At 53.8% G+C, this 25,255-nt stretch overlaps 1 protein-coding gene and 1 long non-coding RNA gene across 2 annotated transcripts; one reads left to right on the top strand and one right to left on the bottom strand.

Annotated features, from left to right (window-relative positions):
• The first annotated feature begins 39 nt into the window (after positions 1–39).
• On the top strand, positions 40–11,353 carry LOC116939254 (uncharacterized). Its single transcript, XR_004402386.2, has 5 exons — positions 40–159; positions 2,377–2,472; positions 4,706–4,821; positions 8,542–8,640; positions 11,019–11,353. It is a non-coding gene; the product is annotated as an uncharacterized LOC116939254 (long non-coding RNA).
• Positions 1,235–24,881, bottom strand: SBNO1 (strawberry notch homolog 1). Its single transcript, XM_076062928.1, has 32 exons — positions 24,560–24,881; positions 21,779–21,886; positions 20,423–20,710; positions 19,582–19,678; positions 19,197–19,336; positions 17,616–17,703; positions 17,179–17,339; positions 16,515–16,648; positions 15,916–16,006; positions 15,199–15,360; positions 14,429–14,564; positions 13,706–13,811; positions 13,430–13,583; positions 13,036–13,218; positions 12,404–12,501; positions 11,869–12,026; positions 11,523–11,717; positions 10,875–11,054; positions 9,863–10,068; positions 9,480–9,611; positions 8,866–9,001; positions 8,539–8,651; positions 7,810–7,881; positions 6,644–6,743; positions 6,435–6,509; positions 5,581–5,727; positions 4,729–4,823; positions 4,507–4,599; positions 4,024–4,161; positions 3,192–3,268; positions 2,346–2,539; positions 1,235–1,806 (listed from the first exon to the last, which is right to left on the bottom strand). Exons 2-32 carry the CDS (start codon positions 21,884–21,886, stop codon positions 1,682–1,684), a joined length of 4,182 nt encoding a protein of 1,393 aa, XP_075919043.1. The 5' UTR covers positions 24,560–24,881; the 3' UTR covers positions 1,235–1,681.
• Positions 24,882–25,255: the final 374 nt, after the last annotated feature.

Below are 25,255 nucleotides of genomic sequence, written 5' to 3'. Positions count from 1 at the left end.
CACGCGTTCAGGGTTTAGCTTCCGCTTCCGGGTGCTAGCACCCACGTGGCACCACCCTGCGGTATTTAAACCTCGCACGGGGGAGACGCAGTGAGCTCCAGGGAGCGCTCTGTAAGGGTGGTTTTCGGTGTCCTCGTCGACCAGTACGTCTTGGAACAGGTGGGGGTTTCCCACACTACCCCACCACACGCGACCTGCCGATCAAAAACTGCGATGATTCCCATTTGTACACCGCTGCGTACGGGGTGAAGGGTTAAATAAAGAATAGTTGGCTGACTGTGTTGTGATCTGTAGTATGTTAGATTATAAAGTATTAAAGCTTTCGTGACTGCATAAAATTACTTTGTTTTTTTTTCGGTAAAGTCACGTATGTAGAAATACAATAAAATTATATTTTAAAAAACAATCACGACGTTTCGATCACAACGCAAGCAATCTTCATCAGGTGTCAAGAACAAATCACGGAGGTAAATACAACAAAAAGATGAGAGACGAGAATTCAACAAACCTGAAAAAACATTGTGAAGCACATCCAGTCAGGCCAACAACACAGTTAAACACTTCCTGGCGGACCACGAATTTAAGAAGAGTGTCACGATGAAACTAAACTGTCTGGTATAGAGTTTCTCTGGGCCATTTGGGCAGAGGCGGCATGGGAACAATGAGCGTTTAAACCCTCGCGCATTTAATAGTGCCTATTGGAGGCCCGCCTTACACCAGAGAGACCTTGGCAACTTGCGGAAGAGGCTCCTGCTCTCAAGAGGTGTCACCTGGTTAATACAAATAACGTGCACAATATTTCACAGACATAAGTGACCGTAACTTTGAGGCACGGAGCCATGCTGTCACTCTAATGCCTAGTGAGAGATGTTTGCGGCATTTAAGTGTCTCTAGTCTGCAGACTGAACGCTGCGAATGTGAAGCAAGGTGTTAAATAACCTTCCTTGAAATTGACAGCATGGAAACGTAGGCCAAAAATACTCTAGAAGGGCAGGTCGGGTACCAGCTTCTGCTAGAGCCGCTGTGTGGAGCACCACGACAGTGATTCGCTAAGGAGGGTGAACTCGGGCGGGGGGGGGGTCAAAGGGACGTTTTATGGTGCAGGGCCCAACCCAGCGCCCACCCCCCCCCCAGCGCTGGCCCTGCACGCGGGGCTCACCAGAGCTCGGTCTGGTAGAGAACAAGATACACGGCTGCACCTTTATCTGAGAACATACAGACGGACACCATGGGAGCAAAACGGACAGCATCTTTTATTTCCACGGATTATCTTACAGACGGTGGTGCTGGGAAGGGGGCAGCATGAGTCGAAAATTTACACAGAAAACCTCGGGCAGCTCCAGAGCGAGAGCACAGTGGAGGTGCTGGGGGATGGTGGAAGGGGTGGAATTAACTTAAACTAAAACGGGCAACGAACTGAACTGACCAACCCAGCCATGGCGACTGGGACCTGCGGTCGAGAGCTCTCCTCAGATGATTCCCCAGCCTGGCAGTTCCACTCACTCGGCCAATAACTATACACATTCCAAAACAGCCATAGTACTTACCACAGGGCGACTGTTAACGCCAGAGTTTAATTTAAACGAGGGCATAAGCCTTACGATCTCTGCCATCCGGCACTACGGGGACGTCGGTTTCTACGCAAGGCGGGCGCAGCAGCACGGTGCCGCTGTGCCGGGGTCTAAGTGTGCGCGGGCGTCAACGCGTGCGATGGCAGCGAGCCGGGTGCAGCTTGCTGCTGCTGCTGCTCCACAGATGCCAGCACGCAAGCGAGAAGCGGCACGCAGCTCTGCGGGATAATCAGCCCTGTGCAAAACACACGCGGAAACATTGAGTCATTGAACATTAACGAACGATAACACAAACGCGTCCGGGGCGGTGACATGGCCCACCCAAAGCACGGTCATCGCCTGTTGCAGATGTTCGGGGTTCTAATCCGGTAGGTTGTCCTGGTTAATATTGCAGTGTGTGTTAACCGTAATATACGACGCAACATCTGCTTCACTTCCAGTGGACGTTAAAGATCGTGTGACATTTTTAAACGAGGCCATTGTGTGCCAACATCACGGCCCATCTTAATTTGGAATCATCGCAAAAAAAGCACTGCCAGGACCCTCCTGAAAACAGTCTTAAGACTCGGTGAGGCTCTCCTGGGTAAGCAAATAGGAGTAATAATAATAATTATCCATCAACAAAGGACCAGGTATTCATATTCTTGGTTCTTTCGGTAAAGTCACGTAGAAGGGAAACAATAAAATAATAAAAATATAAAACAAGTAAAAAAAGGAACAGGTGTTTGAGCAGGTGAAGTGGAGAGCGAGTGGGGACGTGGCCAGCTGACTTACCCACGATCCTCTGGCCGTCCTCGGTCCGCAGACGCACAATCTGCATCTTCAAGTGGGAGCCACTCACAGAGGTCATGACCCCCTCCACTCGGCTCCACACGCTCAGCACGGAGCCGCAGAGCACGTGGTAGGTTCGGCAGCGCAGGCCCACCTCGCACACCATGCCCAGCGCCGCCTTTTTGCAGTTTCCCCGCCTACGGCACAGCCGATGCGTCACAGTTCATAATCGATTTGTGGGTTAAGCCACGTAATGCTCATTCATTAATTGAGTTTGCCAAACACCCTAATTTAGGACCAAAGAGCTTGAGCAATTGTTCAATATTGAGCGTCACTGCCTTAGCACGCATGGTTCTTGCAGTGCATAATTGTTTATTTTTTAGTCGAGGGCAGGGGTCCCCAACCCCCAGGCCGCGGACCAGTACTGGTCCATGGCCTGTTCAGAACCGGGCCGCACAGCAGGAGGTGAGCGGTGAGTCCGCGCGTGGCCCGCCCATTATTTTATTTACCACTTCCGTCCGCGCCTCTTTCCCGCACTGTGCACTTGTCTCAGTCACAGTGTTGGTAAGCCCACAAAGCTAACCCTAGCCAAAATGAGTAAAAAACAAACGTCGCTGGAGAGCTTTGAAAAGGGGGAAAAACCCAATGATGAGCCCCCCCCCCCCCGGTCCGTGAAAAAATTGTCTTCCATGAAACCGGTCCCTGGTGCCAAAAAGGTTGGGGACCGCTTGTCTAGGGGACCCCATAATGGCAGCTATCTGTGCGGCACAAATGGGCATTAATCTGTGAGTAGGAGGCGATGGTTTCTATGTGCGAGCCACAAAGCAGAGAGTGTGGTGCTGTGGTCACCAGTAAGCATGAGTGCAGGTGTCCTTTGAGGTGTTGAACTGTTCCTCCCAGTGAGGCATCGCATCGTCCGACGACACCTGAGGTTCACAACACAGAGGTCCCAACGTTTAATCAGACGGTGAAGAGCACTGCGTGATTATTTAAGTCAAAGCTCTTTTTCAGCAGGGTCCTGCCAATTTTGCAGAAAAAAGATCGATGTTGCTGCTGTGTATAATCCCAAATGGGGAATTTGCAGGTAATTTTTCAGCAATAGGATGTTTTGGCCAATGCCAGTTACGTTGTTTTTTTTACTATCGGAGGACACCAGAGAACCCGGAGATAACCCACGCAGAACAGGCAGAGAGCAGACTGGAATCAAACCCAAACATTCATTGCTGTACGGCACGAGTGTTACCAATGCACCACCCTGCAGCTCAAATGAAGGAAGTTGTCTTATTCAAGACTGGTTCAGATATCACTCGCCACTGATGTCAGCCGTAAGTGGGTATCGAACTCAGATCCCCGAGTTCACAGCACAATGCGCCCACCCAGTGGTTCTCAATTTTGTTAATATGATGGCTCCCCCAGTCAAGACCACTGGTCCCTCCCCCCCCACCACCAACGTGGCACCAACATTCCACGGCCATATTCAAAGTTTCTCCTGCACGGTATCCACGCCACAGCCTGCGCACCCTATAGGCTTCCGCACCCCCCGCCCCAGTGTGCAGAACCCGCTGCACGAAGCGCCGCGTCACCGTTCCACACGCCGGCACACAGCACATATAACGAGCACAGACAACGTTATGCAAAGCATAGCCAACATTACGCACGTCTTGCAGGTCCCCCCACGCACCTTCTTGTACTTCTTCTTGAGGTCGGCGTACATTTCGTGCCGCAGCTGTTTGCCGGTGTTGGGCCGGTAGATGAGGAAGAGTCGCTTCCTGGTGCTCACCTCCCGCGCCAGCACAGCCGTGCGCTTGCCATTACGCACCTGACGCACGCCCAATGCATGTACAAAAGGCGGTCTCAGGCTCTGACGCGCTTTAAGGGGCAACAGCCACGGTGGTCTGGGAGGCAAATCTCACGTCAAAAATCCCAGCGATTTCTGTTCGAATAGGCAGTGCTCGATTCTTGTTTATAGCCCCCACCATAGGAATGTGGAATCACCACCACTGGCTCAGGGCTGCAAAGATGAGATGAGGCACAATGCCTCAATGCTAGTTTGAGTGGGAAATCACTTTGGACGCTGACTCACTGAATTGGCAGGAGAGGCAAGTCTGGAACTCTGGCAGGCTGTGATGCCCATGTGTGCGAGTGTGTGTGTGAGCGTGCACACCTGCAGAGACAGGTAGAAGCCATCGTCTGGCCCGGATTGGTCGGCCCACACCTCGGTGGCCTCCTCCCATGACATTCCCCGCTCCACCAACACCTAGTAGCACCAACATACCCGTCAGACACCGCATCACCGCTACACACCAAACACACTGCATCACCATTACGACTGTCGCGATGCTTGTGACACCGTTGTTCTGCAGGTCGAGGCCCGAGCATGGCTCACCGTGTACATCTCCACGTGGCCCGCACCCGAGTGGCCGCGCGTGTTAAACCTCTTCACTTCCAGCTTCTTCACGCGTTCCTCCCCCGAGCCCAGGTCTATGCACACACACACACGTGCAATGTCAGTCAGCGCCTATTTATGAGGACATGGTTGAGAGCGTCGCCCAGGCCAGCTTCACTATCCCAGTGCCACAGAGACGTCGGGTCAAGTTTTAAGTGGTCACTATGACCGGAAGGGGTTGTAGAGTGTGCACAAAGCTAAATATCCCGATAGGATCAACAGTCTGTTGGAGCAAGTGCTGCAGCAAGCATCTAGGAAGGCCGGCACGGCACACGAAGGGGGTGGGTGGCCAACTCCATGCCCAGCTGGATTTGTCTCCCAAGTGCTAATGTTTACACATTGCACCAGGTACTCAAGGTTGATTCGACTTCCAGGAGGCCCCTGGAATATTTCAGAAATTCTTCACCGATATTTGTCATGAGTGGGAATGGAACTCGGGTGGCCGGGTTCCGAGCGCAGCACACACAAATGTATTTGACACATATGCATGCTCGTCTGCTTACATACGACCGCAATAATAGCCCCAAATAATGCACATGTTGACTATGTTTTTTACGAGTAATTTGAGTCAACTTTCATGACATAAAATGCATTTCATTTCATAATAATTTATGTTTGTGCCATTTTGTTGTGTTCTGATTTATATTTGCTTCATTGCTGTACTTATTTATATGTTGTTGCTTTTGCCATTGTGGTGACGACCTAGGTCATTCTTGCAAATGACTCATCCTAGTCTCAAGTTTTCATCTGGTTACACAAAATGAACATAACTCAATAAATACACACACGTACCAAGTATGCCCATGTCGTATCTCCCTGCACGCTTTGCGTTGACAATGACCGCTTGCAGAGTGTCGGAGAAATACTGGAAGAGCGAATTCTGCTGCGCCACTTCCATTCCCAGAATGCGGTTCAGGAACTTCCCAATGTTGTTGTAATCTGGAAAACGAGCACCGTGCGGCATGGCACGACAGACACCACTCAATAACAACGCCGCAACGTCGTGGTCAACGCTGCTGATGCCCCCACACCACCTCCTCACGACCAACAACTCTCTAAACCTCTGCCAGTTCCTACAGTAGCTGCTGCAGTCAACATTCAACCTCTTAACATCTGCCCTGGCAGTCTCTCTGCGCCTTCTCCTCTCAAGTCTCCTCTTCCCTTTGGGTGATCGGATTTGTGCAGACCGCTCCGATGCCCGTCTTGGTGATCGGCCCTTACCCATCTTGTTCACGTCCCACCCAGCGTCCCACCTGCTTCCCACAGAGCGCAGCCGTTTTTACCAAACCACTTTAACTCGGGGAAACTCATCACAAGTGGCGTTTGACGACAGCACAAAGTAGTCAACATTGTGTTACCAGCTACAAAGAATGCCAAATCATGCAACTGCTATTGGTTAAAACATCCCAATGCTGAAAAACTCCCCAAAAATGACTCAATTGGTATGACACACAGCAGCAACATCGCCCCCTACTGCTAAAACCTGGCAGGACCCTCCTGAGAAAGATCCTTGAGACTCAGCGAGGCGTTCTTAGGTAAACACCTCGGAATAACTGCGTACGGTGGGAAAGAAGTTCAAAAAGTTCAGTTCAAGTTCAAACAAGTGAAACAATAGCACAAATTCACAATGAACTCAGTTCACACACCTTTGTCCAAAGTGGGGAGACCCATTCTCTCATCGATGTTCACCATGCCGACCCCCACCAAGCCCTTAAGGATGTCTAGGGGAGGAAACAAAGATAAAGTCACGCACGGACGGACACACTTGCGTAGGTCGATGTCGTGTGGCCACAGAGAATGGGGGGAGCGTGTGTTTAGGGCACCGCGGAAAGGGGGATGGTGGGGGAGGGGTCACCTCTGAAAAAGTCGCCGCAGTAATCGCTTGGGGGCGGCACCAGAGGCGCGTCGAGGCCAACGATGGACTTCATGACCATCTCCAGGGCTTGCCGGCCATACTGCAGGCACGCACCAGGCCGGCGCACAGGAGAGACACAGAGCACAACAGTTGTTGTTGCTGTTACGCTTGTTCACCCACGAATGCCAGAGTCTCAAGACTCTTTCAGGAGGATCCTGCTATATTTTCAAAGGACGGGGTGATGATTGTAATCCCAATTGAGTCAAATGTGTCATTTTTCTAATTTGGCATGTTTGGACTGTGATGCTGGCACACAATGGCCTACTCTTCTTGAAATGACACCGTGGGGTCTTTAACGTCCACTATGAGCAAAGCAGACGGCACGCAGAATTTTATGGTTCCTAAGCACCGCAGTATTAACCAGGGCGGCCTGCCAAAATTGCTCTGAAATACGCCAAATGCAACTAAAGATGTTTTAAAACTTAACTTAAAAACGACGCAATTGTGCAGGGTTCCAATCCTGATCGGCGTCAGATTGGCGATAGGGTAAACGTGTCGATTTAAGAGTTGCTTGACCTCTGCCCTGGTTTGGCTGTAGACCGCAGGATATCACTGCAGAGGCTACGAGACATTGACATGGCACAGTTGTTGCTTCAGAATGGTTTCTTCCGATTTCTAATCACGACTCTCAACGTGCCACCACACAGGGTTTACTCGCTCTCGAAGAGACAACAAAGGCGCGAGGAACCACAGACAAGTGGGAAGGCAGCAGCCAGTCGGAGTGCTAGTGCTACCAACAATTGCCCAAGCTCTGTAGTCCTCTATATAAACCCACGTGCACGGAGAAAACCCACATGCAGGAGGGGAGCAACACTATCCCCGTATAGATGGAAAGAGATGGATATAACTCCACTTGCTGTACTGCTTTCTGCCGAGACAGGGTATGGCACCTCAAAGCCCACGTGAAGAAGGGAGGTTCACTACATTTGTGCAGTGACCCACCAATCCTCGCCTCCAGAACTGGACTCCAGGCAGCCACGTGCAGCAGTCACCAGCGCTAGATGCGCTTCACCTTCAACTTGGCATCGCTCGTAAGATGAGGGAATTGCCCCGACCCTCAACCTCCATGTCCCACGTTGTGCACCGCAGGGGTGAGCTTTGCTCACCTTGTTGTCAAAGTTGTAGCGGCTCAGATCTCTCGACTCCGTGGCTCTGCGATCGCCGTGTGTCAGGGCGCCCTAGCACGCACGCACAAAGGCGAAGATTCCGCATGTAGCCTTTCACAAACTGTTGGGGAAAGTGCTGTTGGCAAGTAGCACCTGCAAAGGCCGGCACGGCACACGAAGGGGTGGGTAACCAGCACCACGCCCCACCGCCTTCGGCTCATCAGTCCTATTTGTGTTTTTAGCTATGGCAGGAAACCGGAGAACCTGGAGGACCCATGTAGAATAGAGGGTAAAAAATACAAACTCCAGTCAGGCACTACGTCGGGAATCAAACCCACTCGTTTCTTGCTGTAAGGCGCAGGTGTTACCAATGCTCTGCCATGCTGCCCAAGTTCATCCAAATTGATGCTTGCACAATCTTTGTATCAAACCCAACGTGTTCCATATCACTCAATGGGTGCTGATTCGTGAAATAAAGCACAGGGCCCCCGTTGCCCCTGACACACTTTGCCACAACCAATGTTTCAGGGGCTTTGCGATTCTGAATGCAAAGCTGCCGTTTGCAGGGGTGATTCAAACAGGGGCCAGCATTGTGGTGATGCAGTGGTAACACTTGTGCCCTACAGTAAGAAGCGCCTGGGTTTAATTCTCGACTCGGTCGCCTTCTGTGGCACCTCCGCCTGCCCCCACGTGACACCTCCTTCCGCCGCCACCGCCGCTGCCACCCACCAGGCTCTCGAGACGCTTGGCGACGATGGAAGCGAAGCGCTGCTCCCCGGCGAGCTCGGAGATGAGGAAGAGATACTCGGGGGCATTCACCTGGTTAGAGCGGTGAGTCCGGCCTGGGAACAGCCACACCCGTGCACACTCATACTCTCACCGGCACTAACAAGCTCTCACCGGCACTAACACGCTCTCACGAACACCATCTGATTAATGCTCGCACTGCTTTCCGTGTTGCGGTTCTTAGCACGGTCCCCGTGCGTGTGCCCTCTGGCTTGTGCCCTCCTCCTCGCTGACTCGTGCCCCTGATGGGTGTCCCTGGTCCACCCATACCGAATTGCTGGATGGCTCTGTCTGCGCTCCAAGGCAGCTCAAGCGTCATGTGCACGCGCCGCCGCTGGTTCTTGGCACGGCGGTCAGCCTGGAGCGATATTCCCGAGCTCGCCGCTTCTGAGATGATTGCGATGTTCTGCAGCGACACCGCACGGCACACCGTCACATCGGCAACACGCTCTGCCAAGCCTCACTGCACAGGCACCGCTTTGCAACTACATTCCTAGGGAACATCTCCAGCATTTATAAAATATGAAAAACTATTTTTATTTTACCAGATAAGGCACACTGAGCTATATGGCTCTTTTTCAGAAATGCCCTGGCCACAAATGAGAGCACATTAAAGTGACTTATCACGTAAAAATTTTAGCAGCCAAATATTCTCAACGAATGTTTCTCTAGAATCCACTCCCTCTTGCCATAACGCTTCACTGCAGCTGAACGTTCCCTACTCGCAGTGTAGGGGGTTGGGGCGAGGGAACTGGGTTAGGCTTAGAGCAGGGTGAGCGACCAGAGAAGTTTGGGGGATGGAGGGAGAGACCAAGAAGTTAAGAAATTCCCAGAGGATGAGAGGCCCTGGGGGAGTGAGAAGGGGTCCCATAGCAAGCTCGCACCTTGTCTCCGTCCATGAAGCGCTTCTTCTCGGTGACGTTGAGGATCTCCACGGGCACGTCCAGCTCGGAGCGCGATTCGTACGCGATGCTACCGTCGTCATTGCTGACCACGCGGCCCTTGCGCCCAGTCATCTGCACACACGCACGCACGCGTGCACACCCAAGCACGCACAAGCACACAATGTATACACACAGCAACAACTGCTGTTCGCCACTAGGTGGCGGTAATGCCTGGCCAAGGTGCACTGAGGCTGTCACGTGACGTGCGAAAGGCTCACACCACACGCACGCACGCGTGTTCAAGCAGGCGCACAGCCTCCTGAGCAATGGTAGCTAGCGCCTAAGGGATTGATGCACAGGAGAGGAGGAGGGGAAGGGGGCACCTCAGCCACATTGTCGGTGCCCCCCAGCTCGTCGATGAGCTCGTCCAGCGTGTTGGGGGGCAGTGCGTCCGCCAGCTGCTCCAGGTGGTCGAGGAGCTCGCGCTTCATGGCTTGGGCTCGCTCCACCGCGTCGCCCGCGGGGGGGGTCCCTGCCAGGGGGGGGGGCCCCGAGGTGCCCACCGAGCCCGACAACAGCCCCCCCACACCTACGCACGCACAGGTGAAAACAAGGGCAAAGACAAAGGTTCCCCTTAGGGGCCATCCATTTAGTACGTATGGGGGGAGGGGGGTTAACCCAAATGCGTACGCTTGCGTATGGGGCGTCTACTGACAATGTACGTACGCATAGGAAATGGGGGTGGGTGAAGCCTCAATAATCATTTGTCTACATTGGCCTTCAAATGAGCCACAGTTCAGTTTATTCAGCTGTCAGACAACAAGTACTACCTGGAGAAGTAGGCCTGTGGGAGAGGTGTCACTGGAATGCCACCGTATCCCTGACTGCAGTAAAATAAGTGGCCAAGGTATGCAACTTAATTCTTTAATGCAGCCAGCGGTGGACTGTTTGCTTAAACACGTTATTATTATTAATCCTTGATCGTTTCTGTGTGGATTCAATATTGGCCATTCTATAGGATGCGGGGGGGGTGTCAAGCATATCTACGCAAGTGGGAGGGGGGGGTGTAAAAAGTACACGTGCGTACAGGGAGGAGGGGAGGAGTCAAGTTGACAGATTTTTGTGTACGTACTAAATGGATGGCCCCTTACAGAACGAGCAGACCGTCGGGCGAGTGTTCTCAGCGAGCCTCTATCGAGGCTGGCACGGCAGACGCGAGGGGGCGGTGTTGTCAATGTTGCACCCGGCCATCTTTGTTAGGTTCAGATATTCACCACAGATCTTAGCCAAGATTGAGAATTGAACTCAGGCCCTGCTTGCTGCGAGGGACAAGTATTACCACTGCACCACCCTACCACCCAAATGGGTTATGCGAGTGAGGGACCCGCACTGCACCTGCACTTGAGAAGCTGCTCTTTCGGAGGCCCAGGCCGGAGGCAAGCAGCGCGCTCTGGATGGAGTCGGGATCGATGTCGGCATTCCGCTTGCTCCCCTTGCTCTTCTTACTCTTCCTCTTCCTCTCCTCCTCCTTTTCCACAGACTTCTTCCTGCGCTCCTTCCTCACCAGCCACGGATCTAGGGAATGGCACGGGAGCTCCTCACCCGCTCCTCCACTCCTCACCCACCCCTTGCGTGCATGTCCGTCCGTAACGACGTAACCGCTCAGCTACTCCCGGACGGATATTTGTGATGAACTGGCACAATCTGCTAAGTTTGGGTTGCAAGTTACCTAAAAGGAATAACCAAGAGCAATATCACCCCCTACTGGCAAAAGGATGCCTCCGCTACGTCACATTGTTCTGCACATGGACAACTGCCATCAGGGTGTCCCCTCGGCTAAAAAGAAAACTGCAGCCGGGCATTGTAATTATTGACACGAGTTTGTTCCAATATTTCACAGCTAATGTGGTGAGTGGCGTATGGATGTATGGCGAGTGTGGGGTGAGTGGCGAGTGTGGGGTGAGTGGCGAGTGTGGGGTGAGTGGCGAGTGTGGGGTGAGTGGCGAGTGTGGGGTGAGTGGCGAGTGTGGCGAGTCCCCTCACCACCCTCATCATCGGACTCATCGCGGAAGGGGTTGAAGTCGTCATCTCCAGAGCTGACCGACTCGAACGAGGAGGCGCTGTCCCTGCCACCGCCTTCGTCCTCCTCGTCCTCCTCCTCCTCGCTGCTGGAGCTCTCGCTCTCGCTCCTCCCCGCGCGTGCGCGCTTCACCTGCCCCCGCGCATCCTGGCTCTTGGCTGCAAGGCACATGGGGGGAGGATCAACACGGGGGATTAGGACACGGGTGATAGTGAGGGTGATAGTGAAGGTGGTGCCGGTGGTGGCGGCAGTGGTGGGGGAGGCGACGGTGGTGGGGCAGTATTGCTGATGGTGGTGTGGCGAGGGCACCTTTGCGCTTCTGGGCAGGGGTTGTGGTGGCAGCGTTACTCCGTGCTGGCTGGGCGCCACCCCCACTCAGGCTGCCCAACTCGAAGCCCAGGAGACTCGACAGCTTCTTTCGATCGGGGGCCGGGAAGTGCTTCTCAATTAAACATTGGAACACTCCCCTGGGAGGGGGCGGGGGGAGTGGGGAGAGCAGGAGTGGGGAGGTAGGGGGGGAGCAGCATAACCATCACAGCAGGGGAGGGGACAGGACACGCACGGCACAGTCAAGCAGTGGGCTGAGCGTTCCACGCACACATTGTCACTTGGCCCCTTGCAGTGTTGTGGTGTCCGGCCACATCTACTCACCCTCTCGCGCATACTCTCACTCTCCTACTCACTCACCTACACATTCACTTGGTCACCCAACTCGCTTTCCCACCAATTGCAACTTAATAGTGCCCAGGTAGGCAGCTACGAGATAAGAGCTCTGTTACTTCGGCTGTGTCGTCCTTGAGACAAATCCATCATCCCCACTATCCGGTCGGGTCGGTGCGCGTACTTGGCGGTGGAGACAAAGTCGTTGAGCTCCCCACCGCCCTCCTCCAGCGCCTCCAGCGTGCGCGCCTCTCCTGTCGACTGCAGCCCGATCACCACGCACTGCACGAGGGCACAACCGCGATGTCAGCGGGCGGAATGAGAGCGCAGAGAGACACGCCAGCTCGACACGCTGACCGTGTCATGTGAACGCATCATTGTGCGTGTCACGTGAACACGTGTGCATCGTCGCGAGTGTCACGTGAACGCGTGCGCATCATTGTCGGTGTGCACGGATACACGTGCGTGCCGGCATTGTGACTCGGCCCAGCGGTAGCGCATTCGCCGCTCATTGCAGACATTCGCGCTTTGAAACCACTGGCCGCTGCGCCCATTAATACTGAAAATGTATTGACCATAAAAAATAACCGTGACATTCAAAGAAGAGTAGGCCACTGCATGCTGGTGTCCTTGTCCAAATTCGCCAAATCTTAAAAATGACACCACAAATAGCTCAATCGAAATCTACACGGAACAGCGATCATCGGCCCCTCCTCCGAAAACTTGGCAGGACCCTCTCCCAGAACAGAGAACCCGAGACTTAGAGAGGCTTACCCAGGAAAACAAGCAGAGTGACGACACGAAGAACGTTCTCACCTTGCCGTTCTTGACTTCCTCCCTGGCGAGCTGCACGAGGCGGCGCACCTTGGACGCGATGCACAGGTACTTGAAGAAGCGCTGGTGCGACGACCAGAACTGTCCCCACATGGACTTCTTCATGCGCTGCTCCGCGTCAATCAGCTCTGCCGCCATCTGGAATTTCTCACGCGCCTCCACCCACTGTGCGTACGCACACACGCAGGGACAAACCTCGTCACCATCACTCTTGCCACACCGTCGCCATCGCCACACCGTCACACTCCCCACCCTTGCCATGCCATCATGCTAACGACACCATCGCGCTCACCACTCTCCCAGACTCCGTCAGTGGGGGCAGTGCGAGCCGTGTGGAGGTGCGAGCAGACCTGCAGGGGGGCCCCCCCTCTCTCACCAGGTGCACGGCGCGGTTGTACATGGAGATGTATTTGCTGTCGAGGGGGATCTCTTCGATTTTAAAGGTGACGCCAGAGAAGCTGAGCTGCCTGGCGATGTACATCCCCCGCAGCTTCATATCCATGGCAACGATCTCCATGGCGCCCACTCCCCTAGAGGATGCAGTACCACCACCAGCGTCACACACACAGCACGACCGTCAGCACCACCACCGCCACCCCACGTGGCCCCCGCATGGTGTGCTGGCTGTGAGGGCAGTGTCGGTGCTCGCTACCTCCTCTCCACGGCTTGGATGAAGTCGTTGAACTCGCGGAAGGGGGTCCCCTCTCCCCAAATCCCCAGCCGGTTCATGTAGGCCATGTTCCGGGGCTCCGATGCACCTGACCAGGGCAGCATAAGATAGCAGCGGTCAGCATTGCGTGCGAAACAAAACAACGACACGCCCACACCCCCCATCCCCCGCCCCAGAGTTTACTTTCACGGTTCTAATTATTTACCCAGGAAAGTCTCAATATGCTTTTTAAGGAGCATCCTGCCAAGTTGTCGCAGTGGAGGGGTGACGTTGCTGTGCGATTGATTAATTTGCATGGAATGTTTCAGCATTGTGATGGTTTGCCAGTGCCAGTTACATTCTTTGGTTTTAGCTGTGGGAGGAGACCAGAGAACCCAGAAGTAGCCCACGAAGTACAGGAGGGAGAGAACATACAAAATCTACACAGCAAGGACCGAAGGCAGTAATAGAACGTCTGTTCATCTTGCTGCGAGGCGCGAGCGCTGCCACTGCGCCGCATCGGCATTAAACCAGCTTTGTTGAAATTCCGCACCCCAGTAATGTCGCACGTGTGGCCTGCCATAAGTGAGAAAAACCACTTCAGAGGGAGAAACGAGCAGGAGGAGAGTTGTCTGCTTATGGAACAGGGAGGTGACAGACGAGCATGGAGCTGGAGATGACGGGGTAGGGAGGGAGGGAGGGTATGGGGGAGGTGGGGGCCCTCACCCGTGGCGCTGGCGTAGATGACGCGAGCTTTGGGCAGACGGTTCTGCAGCTCAAGCACTGCCAGGCCCGTTTTGGTCGGCTTGGAGGAGCCCACGGGACACAGGTTCTTGGCTTTGTGGCACTCATCAAAAATTATCTGACGTGCGGGAGTCAAGGATGCATGACGCCCATCTCTGCTTGCGGCGGTGAGCGTCGCTCAGCCACGCGGCAACGTGCCCTCCCGTCGATCACGCTCCTCGGCTGCTACACCGACGATCCAAGCACTGAGTCACGTGTTTAAATTATCACAAGATCGAGACGTCATCGTGACCACTGCCGCCGAAGCCGCTGATGCCACCACCGCACGTCCAATGCACTCTCTTTAAACTGCACCAGATCCCGCAGCTGCCACGCAGTCCAACTGCCCTGACCATCTCCCATCATCTGCTCTTTGGTCTTCTCTTCCCCTTGCTCGCCAGATCCCTCACTTACCATTTACGCAATCTATGCAAATATGTATATATAATTAACTTATTTTGTACCGAACGTAGCAATCCGAGGTGTGGGGGAAGGACGACAAACTAATAACCAAATGATAGAGCAGTGAAAAATCCCCCCAAATTTTTTAACCCAACACAAACGAGACCAGAAACACGACACCGACACGAACCGATCGTCAGATCAGTCCACAACCTGAAATCGCAACAACTCGTGGAGGCGCTGAAGGGGTGGGTTGGCGGGTGGGGCGCGGGCGAGCACACGATGAGTGCGGGGTCGCGTGGCGAGGATACGACGCCGTCAAAGTCGTCGCTGCACCAGTGCAGCAGCTGCTTGATGCGCGTGCGGTACTTGCCGCCTGACTGGCTCTCCCCGATCAGCGCCGAGTATGTGGCAAACACCACGCCCTTCTTCACCGCGCCATTCTCCTTTGACGTGATCTTGCCATATTTGAACTGCGAACATGACAACAGCAGCATCAGCAACTGTAGCAGCGGCATCAGCAGTAGTATCAACAACAACAGAAGCAGCATAAGCAAGAGCAGCATCAACAACAGCTGCCATTCGCCAATTATAACGAATATCCCGCTTGTTTACACAGGCATGCCTCACCGAGTCTCAACTCTTTTTCAGGAAGATCCTGCCAAGCTTTCAGAGCGTATATGTTCTTCCCTTGGTCTGCACGGGTTAGGTTCCCCAGTTTCCTTCCATAGCTAAAAAACCCCACTATGTCATTGGTATTGGCCAAAAAAAATGTGAAAAATTACCGACAAATTACTCAATTGGGATCACACACAGCTGGGTAAATACGGGGAATCTTCACGACCAATAAGATGGTTGGCCACATACGGTGCTCAAAATACATACAACCTTCACAAATAATTACTGTGTTGGGGACCACCCTCATCATGGCAGCCCGAGCCTTCCCAATGCATCACGCACGCCACGTCGCAGCATCGTTCCGGGTGATTCCAGCCGCGTCCATGGATGCTGCCTCGCTCGGCGCTCACCTTGCTTAGGGAGTGAACTGTGATATTTTTCGCTCCGATGTCCTTTAGATCCCTCTCCGCGTCGTACTTCAGGTCGTTAGAGACGCTGAACCTGTGGGCACCTCCGATTATCATGGTTGGCTACGTAACAACTACACTCACAGCAGTTGGGCAGAGCGCACTCGCACACAGCGCCTGTGTTTGTATTACCTCCACATTATCATTATTATTCTGCTTGTTTACCCAGGACAGCCTCAGTCTTAAGACTCTTATTCAGGAGGGTCCTGCTAGATTGTATTCGCAGACTACGGTGCGCTTCAGAATCGAGTAAGTTGAGAGTAAGATTTCAAGTTTTCACTGTGGCACCTACACAGGATGGCCTACTCCTCTTCGAATGACGTCACGGGGATCTTTACCATCCACTGTGAGCAAAGCACGCGGTGTGAAGTATTTTACAGTTCACCTCCAGCACGGCATTAACCAGGGGAACTGGCGCCTCCGCTAGGCCACACATGCACGCATCGTAGGCACAAGGTGGGCTCGTGGAGGGCACCAATTAAACATTCCATACATTCACGAGCTAACATACGGGAGGTGAACGGCGAGGGTGCAGGCCTCACCAGACGGCGCGTTTGCGCCCCAGCAGGTAATTCTCGTAGATGATGCCAGCGATGGTGCGGCCTTTACCAACCCCGGCGCCATCTCCAATCAAAAACCCGGCGCGTTCCCCATTGGTGAGGTACGTCTCTTGTTGCTGCACGCACCACACCACCACAGCACAGATGCATGGCGCACATCTCCGGTTGCGGTTGTTGTAGTTTGTGTGCATGAAGCACAAGCATAGGTCTCATTTTTACACAGGCCAATGCTCACCTGATGTTTACAGCCCTGAGCCAGTGGTGGAAATTCCACATTCATATGGCGGGGGTGACTCCATTTAAAAAATACACTGTAGACTTATCCACAAAGATCAAGAAGACATAATGGCTAAAGCCGTTGATGCCCCCACACCTTCTCATCACCAACGCTCTCTACAAGATCCCGAAACGTGACCTCCAAGATCTGCCGTGAGTCTCCCACTATCTGCGCATAGACTCGCAGAGAGACCCATAGATTCACACAGAAACCCACAGACTCGCAGCTGCGAGCCGCTCACTCAACTGCCAAGCCACTTTACCATTACAGCTGCTCCGCTGCATGAGCGCCGCCAACGACCTGCCACACGTGATCTGAGCCGGCCGCTGGTGCCTGTGAATGCCCCGGCGGGCCACGGTGCTCGCCTACCTGGCAGCCGTAGGTAATGGCCTCGAGCTGCAGGGCAGAGAGCCAGCCGCTGTCCACCGTCTCCTCGGGGATGCTCAGCCGGTACCAAATGTCGGGCGGCGTGACGCTGGACAGCGAGCTCGTCTCCACCACCGCGTCCGGGTGCCGCAGGCCGATGCGCACTGTGGCATGCGCCAACGCACACACGCAATCGGGTGAGTACTCACAGACGCACGGATACACGCACGTGCTCGGGTGAGTACTCACAGACACGCAGGCGAGTATAAACAGATGCATGGATACACATGCGTGACTACTTGAGCACATGCAGGTGAGTACTCATGGACACACCGGACATGGCCATATGGACTGGTACTCGCACGCAAGCAATTTGCCACTCCCTCACACGACGTGCACGCTTGCATGTGTGTGTGCGTGCGTGCATGCATGACGCTCACGCTTCAGGGGCATGTACTCGGCATACGTCTCCGTGTGGCCCAGCTCCTCCTCCTCCTCTTCCACCTCCTCCTCGTCCTTCACGGCTGCCTGGAAACATGCCCCAGCACACCCTTCTGAGTGCAAACGGCCGCATGGAGGAGTTGTACCAACTGCACCGGTTCAAGGCTCCCACTCTATCACTGGCGTAGTGGTGACACTCGCAGCTCGCAGGGCATGGGTACAGTTTGTATGCTCTCCCCCTGTTCTGCAGAGCGTGTGTGTGTTATCAGCTGCGTAATGTTGGAAATGCACGCACGAAGCTTTGGATCTTCCCGGCCACAATCATGCCCTCCTTTCTATATGCTTGTGAAACGTGGACCCCTGTAATGGAACATCTGCACCGGTTAGAAACATTCAGGCTGGCCTGCCTACAATCTATCCTGGGTTTAACCAGGCTGGATTGTGTGAGGAGCTCGCATATCCTTGAAAGGTCTGAACACATTCCCATCACCGAGTTCCTCCGGCAGGCAAGGCTGTGTTGTTGGCTGGGTCATGTAGCCTGCATGCCCAGCTACCGCATGTCCAAGCAGCTTCTGTTTGACCTCATAGAGGGGGCTAAACGGGCACGATATGGGTTGGAAAAGAGATGGGCTGATGTGGTACGGAAGGATGTGGAGTTCAGTGGACTTGCTGAAGACTGGTACCAGCAGTGTCAAGATCGGCCTCTTTGGAGGAGGCTCGTGAAGGACACTACTGGGTAGTTGGAGGCAGTCGCCCTCCAACAAAAACGGAGGGCAGAAGAGCGACCCTCACAACAACGAGCGAAGCGCCGGGTGGCAGAAATGCAGCATTTTGGCACATTTGGGGGTACAGCTGGTGCATCTACCAGTCATCTCAGTCAACCAACCCATGGCACCAGGATCTGTCAGCGAGTCTTCGACACTTCACCGTCACTTAGTGGCGAATGGCGGGTATTGATATTGGAATTTGTACGTTCTCCCCGTTCTGCAGAGCGTGTCTGTGTCTGGAGTTAGGACGTTCTCCCCCTGGTCTGCATGACTTTCCTCTGGGTTCTCCAGTTTCCTGCCAATTGGTTAAACACCCAAATGCTAGAGTACCTGCCAATGACTCAATTTGGATCACACACAGCCGAAACATCACCCCATACTGAAACAACTTGGCAGAACCACCCTCAAAAATAGTTTAAGGCTCAGTGAGACTTTCCTGGGAAAACAAACGTGCTGATAATAGTAAAACTCAAGACAGTGTTTTTATGAAAGTCAGAGGAGTGGGGGACACAGGCAGCAGCAGCGTCTCAAGCTCACACAGAAGGCCCTGGGACAGGCTGCGCCAAACCAGGAATGCTGGAAAGGGTACATTCGCCAACTTGTGCACACACAGAGACACACGGGTATGCAAAGGTTCACGCAATCATGCACACGCACGCACACACAGGTTCACAACAGGTTCATGGAAATGCACGCACATGCAAACTCACACCCACATCCACAGGCACGCATATTCACACGCACACAAAGGCTCATACACAGGTACACAAGCAGACCACACACAAACCAACAGGTGCACACGTGTGCACACACCTGCACCGTGGGAGAGAAGCTCCTGATTTTGAGCTCCTCTGTGGCCCACACACGCGTCGCCACCGCCTCCTTCCCCGTAGCGGCGCCCATCCCCACGGACACCGGCCCCTCCTTCTTCAGCATCCCGTTCGTGGGCTCCACTGGGCACAAGAGAGAGCGAGGGAGAGCAAGGGAGAGCGAGGGAGAGCGAAGGAGAATCAGGGAGAGCGAAGGAGAGCCAGGGAGAGGCCAGGGAGAGCGAGGGAGAGCGGCATTCAACAACGCCCAAGGGGGCCCCACGCTCCATCTGCTCCGCCGCTCTTGCGAAGCAACATTTGCTCGTTCACGCTTTCCACCACACCGGTGAGAAGAGGGTCGACGGGCGGGCGATCACCGCACAGCTCACCTGTCGCGGCGGCCACGGGGGCGGTCACTCCCGGGGGCGGCTTCAGCTTGAGCAGCTCAGAGAGGCTGTTCAGATGCAGCAGATCCTTCAGTCGCACCTACGCACAAACGCATCCACATGCAGCGACGATACCCTCGAGACGCACGGCCGGGCTCGCGCAGTCTGCTGCGCACACGTCACTCAACGCCCTGAGACCCCCCTCCATCGAGTGGCTGCATCTCCAGGGGTTTTCCACGTGAAATACCTGAATGCTCAAATTAAAAATATTGCACCTTTGCACCAGGATGCGCAGCGCGCTTGCGGTGCCAGCAACGTGGCCTGACGGCGCATTGCGTCAAGGGCGGAACAGAGGGAAGGGTGGCAGGCCTCTACAGCGATAATAATTTAAAGAATTATAATACATTTTTTTATTATATTGTCTATACAGCAACATTCGTGCAATCTGCAGATCAAAACGCTGCAGATTTTGTAACATGCACAGAGGTGCAGGAAGCCACAGACAAGAGCTGGGGAAAGCAGCCAGAACCGGCACCTGTAATTGCCCGAGCTTTGTGCCACATCCTTGTGATGTTTGGCCAACTTCATTAATTAGTATGAGTATAACACTGAGAGGATACCTGAGAACCAGGAGAAAACCCATGGGTGAAAAGACAGTTAACACTCAATCCTCAAAATTGCCCAAGCTCTGTTATCTAATCACCTATTGCGTGATGCAATGCGAAGAAGTAGAATCGCCTAGTCACCGTCCTCACACTCACCTGTGAACGCCGTACCGGGCACTCACTGTGGGTCGCACATGCGAGCTCACGGCGTGCGGGAGACCGGCCGCCGCGCGAGTTACCTTGTTCTGAGCCTGCGCAGGGGTTGCCGTAGGCCGCAGTTGGGCCCCCGCCAGCTGGGGCAGAGTGAAGGGGGCCATGGCCGGCCTGGAGGGCTGCGGGGCCCGTGAGGGGGTGATGATGCCTCGCGTGAAGGCCATGGTGGTGAGGGCGGGACGCGGCGACTGAGGGGGCCGCGCGGTGAGCAGGGCGTGCGTCGCGGGCGGGGGGGCGCTGGGGGCAGCGGGGCCCAGGAGGAGCGTGGAGCCCACGATGTGATCCAGCAGCTCGGAGCCTCCCATCACGGTGCTCTGCGGCACCACAGAGCCACCGTCAATATTAGTTCTTCTGTAACCCGATTTATATTTGCTTCATCGTTTTGTGCTACTGTTTTTGTCTTGTTCGTGACCCAGGTCACTTGCAATTAAACCAACCTGGGGCCTGAGATCAGAAAATCTGTGTCAATCTAAGCAGGAAACGATTTGCATTCGCTACGAAATGCATGGTGCAAAAAGCGAGGATTCTGTGCACACCGCAGCTGCTTCACAGACACGGGCAGGGCACCGCGGTTGCCATGGATGACGTCAACACGCCTGCTCCACCGGCCAATCAGCTGCAACAACGATTTTGGCGCCAGTTTCCATGGACGCTGCCTTTCCTCAGAAGAGCGAAGTTCGCGTCTGATGAGGTGAACACCTGTTTAGTACGTGGTGTTCACCTCCGAGAAACAAACTCGGCATCTAGCGGCAGCTACGCAATAAAGGAACACGTGTGGCAGAGGTGAGCACAGCCATAAATAATGTGAGCCATGTTCGAAAGGTTATCAAAGTTGATGACATAATAGAATACAATGTTAATGGTATAATAATAATTATACCATTATAAATACAGATGTCAACAACTTCAAACAACTACAATGATAAACCACTCAAACAACCATAAAATAATCATGCATCACCAAAACTGCACACGCAAATACAACTGCTCCAACACAACTTGAAACACACACAACAACAAGATCAACAAAGAAGACACACACAACCGCTCAAACACCACTACAAACACCGAGATATCTTCTTCCACGTACTAGCCGTGTTCAAGTCATGGCGGACGTACGACTGCTTGCTACCATTTGTATATTCTTACGGAAATGTATGCATTCCCCGTGCGTAAATCCTGTGAATAATCAGAAATTCGAATAAATTGTGGCCTCTGCAATTTAAAGAATTGTGTAAACCGTTTGGTACTCGGGCCCCTCATCTCTTGAGTTCCCACCTGGTTAAACACAATCACCACATCTACAACCACCACCAAACCTTTACCCTGACCCCAGCGTCCACCAGGACTGCCGTGTAGCATGCAAATATTTGTTGGCTCACGTCTTGCGAAGGCAAGTTGGGCTCAGGGAGGTCGCTGTCCAGGTCACTGGGGAAGATTCCACTCTCGCTGAGAGCCGCCAGGAGGAGGTCTTGCTCGGGGTCCGCCATCTGTGAAGGCCAACACGCGGAACGCTCGCTGCTCAGCGTCTCGCACGATTGATGAACAGGTGAGAAAGTCTCTCCGCTAAAACTCCATGTCGCTCCAAGGCGCCGCACGCCTGCCCTACTCGCCAACCCGAACGATTCTAGCAAACGTTCGGGCACTGGCCCAGCGTTACTGATGAATGTGTTGGGCTTTGGTGTTTGTGCACCACTACTAATGCAGTATCAACAAATAATTAGTTTCACCGATTTTAGGGGTGAGCTGACGATTTTATCACGGAGCTCAGTGGCAGAGCGAGTAGCTCGCAACTGGAAGATTTCAAGTTCAAATCACGAGTGGAGGTTGACTCAGTCCATCATCCTACCTCTGGGGTAGGTAAAATTAGTACCGTAAAACATAGGTCTCCGAAGTAAAAAAACAACTAAGATCCCTATCATTGGGTTATGCCACATGGTAGTTTATGGTAAGATTGCTGTCATTAACCTTTTACCACCCAACAAGATTGTCACAGTTAAGTTTGTTGATTTTTTATTAAGTCATGAAAAATCTTATGGCATCAGTGAGGAGCGTAATTGGTCAGATATTTATCAATACATAGGCATGTGTAAACACTGTGAACGTGACAAAGTTGTTGGGTGGTGTACTGTGAACGATAATAATTTTGGCAAAACTCTACCATGTGGCCTAACCCAAACACAAACCAAAATATATTAAGTGGCACAATCATCTCTGAAAGTCCGGTCGCGTTAAAGAGGATTTAAACATCGACGGCTCACCACTGAATCTGGCAACGTCGAGTATGCGTCCCGGTGTCAGAAAACACGGACTCGCCAGAGGGAAATAACGCACAGATGGCAACAGACTCTGTCTGTACCTATCACCGATAGAAGCTTGCCCGCTTTCTCTCTGCTTTAGGCAAATTACTCGGGTCCACTATAGATGGCAATCGTATATATCATGGTTACTCATGTATCCAGCAAAAGAACACCAAAGAGCTCAAAGACTATTTCAAGAGGGTCCTACTGCACTGGGATTTTTGGACAACACCAATGAATGACACTGTGTGTATGAATCTATGGGAGGAAAATTGAAAAACCATAAAAAACCCAAGCAGAACAGGAGCATAACATACAAACGCAGAAAGGCGCCCGAGTCAAGAATGGAGTGCATGCGCATTTTGCTCTGAGGCAGTGTTACCACTGAGACTGAAAGCAAGGTAGAACTTTAACTTCACGCTGTCCGTAACCTACGAAGGAAACTAATAACCATGTGGGATGTACACATTGGAGGCACGTAGGAGTTCAGCTTTTCCTGCTAAGGATGGTGAGGAATAATGAGTGGCAGCCAAGGAATGGAAGGCATCCTTGAGGACGCCCACCAAGGAGATCATCAGCATCATCAGTTGTGGCAATCCACTGCTGGATGAAGGCCTCCCAAAGCTGCTGCCACCTCTTGGACACGTTCCATTCCTAATGGAGCGTTGAAATCAGCTGGTGCGTAGGTGCCGGGTGGATTGCTGGGTGCCAGAAACCGTGAGAGATGGAGCCAACTTGGGGAGGTCTTCATCCAGCGGTGGACTGAAAAAGGTCTTTACATCATTGCGATTAAGGATGTAACAAATATTAATCTCTCTAGCCCTTCTAAAACATCATTGCGGTGTCCATCAATCGCCAAGTCACGATCGCCTATGGCTATCAGATGGAATGACAATGATAATCGTGCATAGACACACTGTAGCAGCCGTAACCCATCGAGAGTATGGGTGGACCCCGCCACAGGGCCTCGAAGTCTGAACAACTCCGAGGAAGGGAGGATAGTCCTGACTGCATGGGGGAATGTGCTTCCACACGGTGGTGCACATCACACTTCTGTGCAACGGCCAGGGTAACACGCGGGGTATGGTAAAGACAAATATTCCCCGTGTAGCCTTAACAGACTGTTGGAGCAAGTGTTGTTAGCGAGCAGCACCTATGAAGGCCGGCACGGCACGAAGGGGGCCGCGTGACCAGCACGACGCCCGGCCACCTTTGTCTCCCTAGTGGCGATGTTTGCACATTGCACCAGGTACTCATTTGAGGCCGAATCGACCTAGGGGAGGCCCACGACCGGTTCAGATAATCGTCACTGGTGTTGGCGTGAGCGGAAATCGAACTCGGGTCGCCGGGTTCGCAGCGCAGTGCAGCGTTGACCGCTGCACCACCGCGTGAGAACGCGTGCAGTGTAAACACGGTTAACGTGCTCCTGGTCACGCGATGATTACCCTCTGGGCAACGCAGCTAGGGTAACACGCAACGTAGTAACGCGGTCCGGTAACAGCGTAAAGCATTACCGAGTAACGTATTAGTTAGTAACGTATTCGTTAGTAACGCGGACTCCAGGCCGCGCTTCCGGGTCCGAGGCCGCGCGGTTCCCGTGCCCCTGGGCCGTGGGTCCCAGCCGGGGTCCACAGGCCCCGGGTCTCGGAGTGGCCCGGGTCAGAGGGTGGCGCCTCCCGCCCACCGCGGCCTCGGCGCGGGCTCCGCGCCGTTGCCAGGCCGCGTTGCGCAACGCGGAGCCGAGAGGCGGAGACTCCCGCCCGGGGTCCCGCCCGCCGTGACCGGGGCTCCAAGAGGTCTCGGGGGCCCAGGGGGCTCGAGGCCCGGGGGCACACGGTCCCTAACCCTGAACCCGACTCTTACCGGCAATCACACTGCGGTGGCGCCTCCTCGCCCCGCGTCTCCACCGCGCCCCCCCCCTCCTCGTGTTTCTCTCCCAGTGTTTCGATCCTCGTGTCTTTGCTCCCCGTATGCCTCGCTGTGTCTCTCTCCTCGTGTCTAACCCAGTGTCCCCGTCTCCCCCTCCCCCCTCGTGTCCCCGTCTCCTTGTCTCGCTCTTTATGTCTCTCACAGTGTGCCCGTGTCTCTGTATCCCTGACCCCGTGTCTCTGTGACCGCCTCTCTGTCCCCGTGTCTCCCCGCGTGTCCCCCGCGCGTCTCCTCCTCGTGTATCCGACTCCCCCCGCGCTCCCCACCCCCCGCGCCCCGTCACGTGGTCCAGCCTGGGGCGGGCTCGCCGAAACGTCACGCGCCGCCCTGACCAATTAGCGCCCGCCTGCGATGGCCACGTGCACTCTCAACTGCCGGTTACCGATTACTGATTATCAATGGTCCGGAGTACTGATTACTCCTGGCCAGCGATGACTGATTACTCGTGGTCCGGGATAACGGATTACTCGTGGTCAGGGATTACTGATTGCTCGTGATCAGGGATAACTAATTACTCATGGTCCAGAGTACTGATTACTCCTGGTCAGGGATTATGGATTACTCGTGGTCAGGGATTACTGATTACCCGTGGTCAGGGATTACTGATTACTCTTGGTCCGGGATTACTGA

Source organism: Petromyzon marinus, chromosome 5 (assembly GCF_048934315.1).
Source record: "Petromyzon marinus isolate PM22_M1 ecotype Great Lakes invasive population chromosome 5, UKy_Petmar_22M1.pri1.0, whole genome shotgun sequence".
In the NCBI taxonomy this organism is placed as follows: domain Eukaryota; kingdom Metazoa; phylum Chordata; class Hyperoartia; order Petromyzontiformes; family Petromyzontidae; genus Petromyzon; species Petromyzon marinus.
This window is presented reverse-complemented; position numbering and strand designations above follow the sequence as displayed.

Bases quoted from the DNA above. Each gene is read 5' to 3' on its own strand.
- SBNO1 (XM_076062928.1), bottom strand. From the start codon at position 21,886: ATGGCGGACCCCGAGCAAGACCTCCTCCTGGCGGCTCTCAGCGAGAGT. The intron at 17,340-17,615 runs GTGAGCGTCATG...CGCATGCCACAG, and splicing joins CGAGTACATGCCCCTGAAGC to TGCGCATCGGCCTGCGGCAC. The intron at 16,007-16,514 runs GTGAGGCCTGCA...AGGTGCCCACAG, and splicing joins GGGCGCAAACGCGCCGTCTG to GTTCAGCGTCTCTAACGACC.